Here is a 10,758-nt window from a genome sequence, read left to right on the forward strand (position 1 = left end):
ACGTTAAAAACGCGCACCATGACGTGATCAACTTTCGAGGTCGTATTATTGGACGTGTATTTCCTTGGATCAACAAGGATGCCTACTTTGAACTTTTACTCGGCCATTACATTTCAAGATAATCTAATGTTTGATAATCTAGTCTATCTTCTCTGAGATTATTCTATATCGAAGTTTGAGATCGAAATCAAGCACATATGATTCGACTTTAAAATTTCCACGCCATCGCTCGACTTGTAAAAAAATAATTTGCACTATATGATGTCCCTCTTTACACCAAATAACTTTTCAAGAAAAGATATAATCCAGCATAGCGAGATAAAGAAAACATCTTGTACACTATCCTCCTTTCCAGTAATTTGCAAGTATTTAAATATTTATAAAGAATATCGTGATGGATTAAAAATGAGGAAGACAAAATTGTAACGTTCAAAATAATGACTATCTGACTCAGCCACATACTTCTTTTCTTTTGCAGAGCATTCGTGAGGATCCTGTGTGCCTGCTGCCCGGGGCGAGTAAGGCGGCGATATCAGCCGGCATTCAGATGTAAACCAAGTCAAGTGAGTATGAAATATTCATACCTCTCGTACAAATTGTGTACGATTTGCGCGTACAAAATATGTGTCCGTTCGGCCAGTTCGTTGTTCCCGTTTTCTGCCGGCCCGAAAAACCCATCTACGGAAAACAACCCTGTTGGAGGATACCATAAATTGCGACCGAGTCACGTTCCTCGGTTTTATCTCGGAAAATGCAATCACCGGTCAGTTGTATTCGTATTCGACTTAGCGAAAGCGACCTCCCCCTTGACATGAGCAGAAAAAGAGGAAGTCGGTTATTTCAAAGCCAGCTATTACATGGCCACGATTACTCTCTCAATTATTAAGAAGAACATTGTTCAAAGTTCCACCGGGTCTGCAAACATTTTGTACATACAATCTAGATAGCCATTCGCTCTGTTGTTTTCTCCTGTAATTTGTACGAAGCTACAGAATGTCGGAACGATTAGATTTCTTCTCAAAGTCGATACATAACGCTCGACTAAGATAGTCTGTCCTTTCCACGAGCAAAATCTCGTTATCATTCCATCTGCTATTCCGGAACCATGACAAAAACATCCAGCTCTCTCATCTGCACGATCCATTAAGCTAGGTGGACTGACTTCGAAGATAGAGATCGTCGAGTAATACGAGTTTCCTTCTCGCTAATCGATATCAATGAATTTTCTATGAATGCTTAATTTCAGACCTTCTAAACTATGTCACGATATCACAGCATATCGTGATAAATCATTCATCTCTGTAAAGACACGGAGACCGTGATTTTTCCAAAGATGGAAACAACCTCTATAAGTCTGCTTCGAGTTCCAGAAGAAATTAGGCTTGCTTTTGTACCATTTTCCCAGCACGTTCAGGCTCGAGGGAGCAACAGGCGAAGACAAATGTCGAACCCTTCGAGACTGTGTTGCAAACCAATTGGCAGAATTTATTAGGACAATAAGCAACGCCAAGGCGAGAGAATGGTTTCAAGCCAAGTATAAAGCGGTCAAGGGAATGCGGTAAAGGGCTGTATCGAGTTATATAATCGCATAACGCGGTTTTGAAAGCTCGCCAAGAGGAAGAAATTTATTATTTCGATTGCTAAAGTTTTCATCTCGAGAAGATTCCTCGTCTTCTCTGATAACGCCGTCGGCTTAACCTACGAACAATTTTAAGAACGTCTACGTTCTACTTTGAATAAACGGTTCTTTTTGTATTAGATCTTTCAGTAAGTACAGTAAGTACAGTTCGCTTTTCATGTCTTCATTACCTAAAAACTTCTAAATTCGATACCCTTCTCATTTTAATATTATTTATTTATTTGTTTATTAACGGTTATAAATCCTTTGGAAATAGATAACAAATTCACAATGTTTTGTAGAAAGCAAACAATGTTACATTTAACTGTTGTTAATTCAACTTAATTAATGTTAAATCTACGTATATAATAATGCGTTAGCAATATACTCCAAATATATTAAGGTGACGTAACACGTATCTAATTCCAAAATCAAATGTGAAGATAATTTTGACGTGGAATTGATTGGCAACGTTATCGAATTTCAACATTAGCTTTCTAATATAAAAAACGGAAAATGAGATTTATCGCGTTTCTAACTCGCAATCTTCATACAGCTCACTTAATCTTCGAAATGCTTATTCGCTGGTCTTTAGATTGGTCATCTTGATCGTCCATCGTTCTGTATTCATAAGAATTATTATAGCATGAACTTATCGAAGCACGAACTTATCGAATGAACTAGCTGAAGCCATCTCTTCTTTTCGAAAATCATGCGAGCTATTTCGTGGATTTTCCATATGAACGACAGGCCTCGCTTTTGAAACGAAATTCAAGTGAATATCTCTGTAAACGTATCTATCAACACCGAATATAAATGCGTTTCGAACTGTCAAGGGAAATATCGAAGGCTCGCAGGCCGAGTCCGATGCGTAGGAAAAAAATGCGAATACAAGATGAAAAAGATGAAGTTGTTCGATACTATCGTCGAAACATATTGGTTCTCTTTACTTCACGAAACTTCGTCCATTCCCACGACGCATCGTGTTCACAGTCTGCGGGCGAAACTTTTCTTGTTTATTAAGTGGAAAAAGTTGCAAGTAGTCAGACGACGCAGAAAGGAAAGGAAAAATGCCGATGCTCGTTCACGTAACACGTAAACATAATTTGCACCAGTTAAATTTACTGTTTGCGTTCGATTTCCATATAATATCATGCCGCATTTCGTGTGGCGCTTCCGCTGGTACGGTTGAACAAATATGTAGTTTGCGCGAGTTCAAGTCGTGATATCAGGTCGAAAACTTCCAAGCTTCCAAGCCACTTCGATTAGGTATACGCAACAATGTTCTATTCCTGATATAATTCCTTTACTAGTTACTTCGTGTACACCCGCTTCCTGAATAGTGGTTTCCTCGAAAAGCGTTCGTGAAAACTTCATCTACATCGTCTACCTTTATATCGCGTTAGATGAATCTCGAATTCACAGAAAAACTATTAATCGTGCCTTTCCGTTACGTAAATATGCACCGTTTATTCGAAACAAAGGGTCTGCGCATATTGAATTACAACAGCCTAGGAATATAACTTTTAGATCGAATATAACTCCATCGACTCTGATATTCGATCAATTAACCCTGTTCAATGTATAGCGCAGAACGAGTCTGCTACTGAGGCAAGGGCAAGGCTACAAGATGAAAGGGTACGGATGGACACGGAGTCGAGTGTATTAATGTTTTTTCAGAGATTCGCATCGGGAAGGTACTACTCCGCTTATTCGCTCCACCACGTTCGAAGCAGCCGAGAGAGTTCGTGCGAGCAAACCTACATTTAACGACGGGATATCGCCGCGGTGTGGATTGTCGTCAATTGTTGGACACCTCCTCGAAACCTTTCTAGCTTCCTCCTTGTCCTTCCATTCGTTACCATCGAAGCATCGTCCTCCCCGAGACAAATCCTAACCCAGTAATCGCCCGGAGACACTTGGTACAGAGATTATCGACGAAGGACTCTGTCACCATCCCATATAACATAGTCTCGGTATGTTGATTAGTGAATGGATTTATCGATCACTGACACGCACACACACATACATCACATCTGTTACACGTATACGAGCACTTGCACCAGTAGCACCGTATGCGACGACAGTGCACGTGTTTGGTATGCTTAGGTACACGTAGCACCTCCAATCTATGTACGTTTCGAGACATCTGTGCACCCCTGATTACGATTATCCCGAGTAGAAAGACATCACAAAGTTCTAACCCTTTTCCTCGGAAGATTCATGCCATACGTTTGAACAATTTTTGGCAAGAGAGTAGAAAAGCGCAACTGGCACGAGGACATTGACAAAAAATACAGAGATATTATTTAGAGTTTTTGTGCTTCCAGCGGAAATTGTGTTATGATGAAAAAATAAAAACGCAAAAAAAAAGATGCGGAGAGAAAATAGAAGAAATATCACATTGCTCGCAAGGGAATAACATCTGGCTAGCGAACAATGATGGAGCGGCGTTCCTCCAATCGATGCAATGAATGTTGCGCAACTTCTCTGCCACAAAAATACGCGTACATAAATTTTCTATGCACCGAACATGCTTGGCCGCGGACGAAAGAAAGTCCAAATGGCCGATAGTTAATGCGACCCTCTGAAAAGACTGGCGTACCCTTCGCGCATGACGCGATTCATTTAATTTATCATCCAATTTGCAGCAAGCGTATTACTGTTCGCTGGCAGACAACGCGTAACAATTCGAAATCAATCACCTAATTCGCTTCAAGTCTCGCGATCGCAGCCGTTCATTTATCAATGCAGCTAAATTAAATTACCCGCACGATGTAATGTAATCGATCTGCCCGAAGTAATAGAGTAAGGACCGTCTCCTCCTTGGCTTGGAATTTGCCGTAGGATCGAACGTTTTTTCCATGATGGATCGAAAAGAAAATTCCGAGCTCGATGCGGTGCACATGTTCGATTAACGTGCAATTGCGTTACAGCCTGTAATCGGATCAAATGTAATGCTCGATACGAGCATTCCATCGAGAAATAAATAGCATTAACAAGAATTAGAATTGCCATTTTCGAATAAATCCAGTGATTTTAGTAATTCACCGACGAAAACTCAACGGATATATACTGAAACCTCCATTCAACGAAAATATATAAATAAACGTGATAGAATATAAACAAAATAAGCCAGGAAAGCAGTCAAATGAAAATATGTATAAATAAACGATAAAACTGCAACAGCCTGCACGATCGATGGTATCCTCGATTTGAATAAGAAGCGTACGGAATATTTTAAAAAATCGTTTTTATATTTTTTGATGAATTTTACCTCGCGCCAGCTACTATAATGAAAACGATCAGTTCCTTCAAGCTGAGCCAATACATTACACTTGCAAACCACTTTGAAACTCGAACGCATCTATTCGCCGCATTAATCCTGTTTTCTGGGTGCAATCACGATCGCGTTTACGATTCATCTCCGCTACTTCATTTTGCGAGCGAACGTTCCCAGAGCTTCAAGCCACCCTTGTGAAACTCGCCCTTATCTTATTTCGTTAGACGCGGAGCACCAGCTTGCATACACCCATTCTCTCTCTCGAGATTTTACATACCTCCATAAAACGTCGACAAAACGCGGCACCGCGTGTTCCTGCGACTCGTCGAACTTTCCAGTTGGGAAACTTACAGCTACAGGTTGACCCTGTATTAGCTGCTGAGAACAAAAGTCGGAAGTCGAGTTTCACTTCTTTTTGTTATATTAGAATCAATAATCACCAAAAGCATACATACATGCAACAGCTTTCCAACATCTCTCGACTGTTTTACGTCCTCTTTAATCGCTCTGAACACTTCGTTATAAACGTAATAGAGGGAGCTAAAAAGATGACTAGTCAAAGAAATGCGGATCTGATTGGTCATTTCTGGTAGATTCGACACAATCGCAAAGATAATTATGATTATTGGCCGAAAATATCACGTGTGCGAGTAAAACAATATGTACAGCGACGCGTGACGATAAGCAATAGAGACCAGTGAGTACCCTAGTCATCTTTCCAGCTTTGTCTCCATTAGTTTATCACTTGTTGCGCAATATCTCAATTTAAATAATTATTCTTACTCCAATCACTTTAAATACGTATTACGATTACCGTCGATGGTAAGTGATAGCACGTGACGAACAAGCGACGTGCTGAAGAGGTTAAACTACTTTCAGAAAGGAACGCGATCTAAACGAACGAGTTAATCCTGCTGACTAGTTTCCGAAAACATCGAAACCGATAGCCATCTAGTTCGGTTTAACCGCGAGATTGGCGCATCTCGGGTCAGTGAATTAGCCCAATTCCCTGGGAAACTTTACAATATGTCAGGCAAGCGTGACACGGCTGTGCCGTTTCTCATGAACGAGGATTCAAGGAATGTGTAACGGGTACAAACTGCAAATGTCGGCATGAAAGTCCCGAAAAGCAAGGGGACATGAATTACGAGCAGTGTCTGTCGCCGGAAGAGATATAAATGTCGGAAACGGGCGGAGCTGTCCATCCCTTGCCGGCCCACTCTATAACCCTAGAGATCGCCATTTTCCAAATAACAATTTAGAAAAAGAATAATAAATCACCGAGGCGATCTACGGATCCTCATCAATCGCTCGACGCCCGATTGCCCTGGACATCTTGTTCAACGTCGACTTTACGGCATGCCGTATTTTCGCGTCGATATCTTTCCTTTCGCGATTTTTATTGCCATCCCGGAGAGAAAAAAAGGAAACGAGGCGTCTCTACTGGGATTATCGCCGTCGGCCAGCAAAGTTCGCACGAAGCAACTTGCGACACAGAACGTGGCAATTTAACGGAAACGAAAAATAGAATAACGCTTTGCTCGATTTTCAGATAGAAAAGGGATGATTTATTCCAATGGCCAAAAGGAGGTTTATCGTGTTGAACGTTGGTCAGTCACGGTGTCTACGCTGTGATACGATATAAATATATATACATATTTCGAGCGGAATTCACGATTGTAAATCGCTCGCGCGTATGTCCAGTTACGGTTATACATATACATATGTATATTGTATATAGTAACAGTAGTATTTGAACACTTTGCCTTAGGAAACTCTTATGTCCATATTGTGATATAGGAAATGTAAAATTACATTACACTGTGATATGGCACGAGTGTCACGATTATATTGGTCTTTGAAATTAATTTGAAAATTAGTCAAAGTTTTACTGTATATTAATCAAAGTATAAATGTCTACCATAATACAAATTCAACGATGGATAGGAAACCACGACTTGAAATTATTTCACGCGAACTCAATAGAAATAGAAAATCGAGAAAAGTTTAAATCTCAAGGTTCTCTAGTTCGGAATTAGACGATCCTAGCCTGACTACTCGTAACTACTCCAACTGCTACTGCTACTCTAATTAACGTGTCACGAAATTCTTCGACGTCGATGTTTTTGTCCCTCTCCATTTCCCATCGATCGAACCTCGACGAATGGAAATCTCGCGTAAAAGTCACGGTCTAGATTGGAACATTTCGCACAAAGATCATATTTCGGTCATGTTGCTTCGATTGGCTAATTAAAACACATCTTTCCCGCATTTTAATTACGTTTCCCCATTATTCGCGATGAATTTTTCCCGTAACGCGTGTCGTAACGGGCGTCGGAATACGAGTAGAATTACCGACGCCAGAACGTTTGACTTTAATTAAATTCCTTTATTGTACCAGTTTAAATATCGACTTGCATACTTTTTCGAAAACTCTTGGTCAAACGTTTCGTGCTTCGACGGTCTCATGCTTGAATCATCGATCCATCTGCCGTTAATTAACTAATTTCTCTGAGACCGACACGATAGAGAAATAAAGACAAGATATGTACATTGACGAGACAGAACTCGGAGAACTCCTCGCGAGCTGATGTAGGCACGAAACGCGCTTTTAATCGAATTGCATTGTCCGGAAATAAGCACGAAGTCAACGACGACAACTTGGCTCGGTCGAGATTCGACGCGGCATTGTAATCACGAAAATGAACCGTCGAGAGGCGGCGAAAATTCGTGATATCGCATTTTGTACGATTTAACACCTACAGACCAGGTTTTTGATTGTCTCCCTCTCGCTTTCGGTTATAAATTCAATCACGCGAAATCTCGATTTCTATTCGTGTGCTCGAAAGGGAAATGGACAGGATCATGTAACACCGTTAGCACTCCATTTGAAATAGCTTTTTTTTTACACATTCCCAGCTCGTGTTCATATTTGTAAATTTTTCTCCTTTTTCCACGTGTTACTATCCCTTCAGAATGAAAGAACAATCACAACAAACCCTGAGATTCGATATTCGTTAACTAAACGATTTAATAAACCAATTGCCATCCATACGCCTTTCTCAAGTTCAGTAACGCGATTAATCGTGACCAACGTAAAAGGAAGCACAAAAACATCGAGCTTTATTGCCAGTTATACCGATAAAGTACCCTAGCAGAGGAAAGTATCGTAAAAAAACACAGAAACGATCCCGCGACCGATTGTAACCAGATCTGGGTGAAAGTTGACCTAGATACTTTTAGTTTCGTTAAACCGCCAGGGGGATGAAAGACGGAACTATAAAACCCAGAGAAAAAGCTGAGAAGAAACAGGAAACCGATCCGGTCAGTCCTCCGGAGATTTCAAGGTTTGATAAGATAAACGAGGAAACTTTTACGTTGACACGCTAGTCATCCCTCGAGATCAAACGAATGAAACATCACTGCGAAGATGAATTTCTTGCGTCGCGCTGAGATTCCAATTATCCTCTCTTCGGTAGACAACTGCCAGCTCGACTGTTCTCAAGAAGCAGAATCTAAAAGCAACGGTGCACCTAATAAAATGAGTATCAAAGAAACTACTAACAAGTGATGGAAATCTTCAAATTCTTATAAATCTTCCTCAAGATCTTCAAATTCACACAAATTTTTCTCAGGATTTATAAATTCGCACAAATTTCCCTCAAAATCTTTAAGATTAATATACTATAACTAGAGAACGCGATATTACATGTGAAGATAACAGGATGAAACATAATATGTACACCTTTGTCGATTTTGATTAAGATTTTGATGGATGACATTTTTGAAGGGAATGAAAAAATATATGGTTGCCTCTAAACCCAGAAAGGACAAATTTGATAACGTAGGATTGATGGAGAGCATAATGGATTTTAAAACTCGCTTTCTAAATAGTAGAAAAATAAAAGTCAATAGAAAACATGACTTATCGTGCTTTTCATACAATAAACTCAAGCGAATAACAAATTGGAATTAAAGACAAATATGAACGTTATAAGTATTTGTACATCAGGTACAATTCAATCAAAAAGTTGATATTTTTATAATATTTTCAATTCTACGAGAGAAGAACGTTTCTCTTTTCGCTGTCAAATTCTTAGTCCCTGCTATAACTGGGATGATCAAATGTGTTAAATTTAGACTGAAACAAGGAATTGTTTTTTTATTTACAAGCAGATTAAATGACTCACTTGTCGAATTACTCCAAAACTTTTGTTCTTTTATCAAAAGATTTCAATATGTGTATTTTTACATTTTTTACATTATGCAATGACTAGTCGTAAAAACGTCCTACAAATATCCTACAAATAATGAATATATTCCGATATTATTAATACAACAAATGTTCCAATAATCTGAAATACATTTCGTAAATCCGATATTTCTGCTGTGTCATGAATAAAATCTGTTTTATAGCAGCAAACACTCATAACGTTCGTTTTCCATTGTTTTTACTAAATGACGCAATTACAAACAATTCGTTATATTTGTCCTATGTTGTTCATTGCAACTAGCGCATGCAACATTTTTATAATATTCATCAAAAGGAAATATCGAGAGTCGACGAATTTATTACACAACCATGAATTTAGCCAAGAAATTAATACCCATGAACAATAGTGTATATAGGCGAGGCGTAAAAGCTAACTGAATTTGTGGAAAATTGAGCGATTAATTCACTTAAAGACACCCCTATTGGGACAAAACCAGCGGTAAATTCAGCGCAATGTTTCATCCGCGAAATCTGCCTGCTAGTCGATACGGTATTTGCGGTGACAATTTTTCCACGGCCCACCGCTTCGGCTCGGGTATTGAGTTATTTGGTTTATGGGCACCAGAGCCATCGAAAATCGTTTCATTGTCATGTGCTGCTCTATCGAACCGCCTATTCGCGATTCATCCGAACTCTCTCCTCTCCGGACTCGACGCAAAGGCGCGACTACATTGAGCGTGAACGTGAACCGGAAACCTTTCTCCGTTGATCCGTTGTGACCTTTAAAAAAGAAACGAAGGCTGCTACATCCTCCATGGAAATCTATCGATTCGAGGACAATCGCGAGTTTCTCTTCGAGATTAAAACAGAACACTGTCCTGAAGCATCGAGCGACAAAAGAATAATCTGTTTTAAGAAGAACGATTCTTTTCGAATATCAAAGAGAAACTTGGCAGTGATAAATACGTTCTGTAGATAACGTTTCGTTCTTACGAGAATTGGATGCATTCCAAGAGGAAAAGTGAAGAGGAAAACGATCGATGCGTAAAAGCTGAGAAAGGTGGAAGTTCGAGTTTCATAAAAATACCGGATAAAGTTGTTCTCCACGCTCTTTTGAGCAAACAACGAGAAGAAAATTCGATCTGCCCTTTCTCCAGCATAGAAAACGAACACTTTTCTAATTCCAACGTAAAGGAAAGGCCATCTATGATACGGAGCATATATAAAAACCGATGAAGAGATAGAGCGTATAACTTGCCGATAAAACAAACACAACGGATTACGGAAAGCAGGCAATGCGGGCTTGTATGCATCAATAGCGTTCGCGAGTTACACGAACGATGCAAGATAATTCGTCCTAATGCACGAGAAGCATTAACCAGCACATTCGTTGCGCCATTGTTCGATTTCATTTTTTACTCTCTTCTAGAGTCCATTTTCCCCTGTTTCCTTCGACTGAAACATCCAGGCGACGGAAACGCGCATCCGAAACCGATTGACCTACATCCTCCTATCCTAAACCAGCTAATTTACAAGCTCTGTGTGGTATAAACAATATTCTCCATGATTTCTATGTAAGTCTCGTAGGTACTCTCAACCACTACAAACATACTTTACGGGCTAGCGTATTGTAAAGATCGGATT

General features: G+C 39.7%; 1 protein-coding gene across 4 annotated transcripts in view; it reads left to right on the forward strand.

The window, feature by feature from the left end:
• Positions 1-10,758, forward strand: part of LOC126924341 (dopamine receptor 2) — an 81,546-nt gene that overhangs the window by 68,228 nt on the left and 2,560 nt on the right. For 3 of the 4 annotated variants that reach the window (XM_050738703.1, XM_050738702.1, XM_050738704.1), the window contains one exon: positions 479-563. In XM_050738703.1, the coding sequence (XP_050594660.1) occupies positions 479-563 (85 nt within the window). Of the gene's footprint in view, positions 1-478; positions 564-3,298; positions 3,595-10,758 lie in introns of all 4 variants that reach the window. The other variant, XR_007713488.1, reaches the window with a different exon arrangement.

Source organism: Bombus affinis, chromosome 14, assembly GCF_024516045.1.
Source record: "Bombus affinis isolate iyBomAffi1 chromosome 14, iyBomAffi1.2, whole genome shotgun sequence".
Classification (NCBI taxonomy): Eukaryota; Metazoa; Arthropoda; class Insecta; order Hymenoptera; family Apidae; genus Bombus; species Bombus affinis.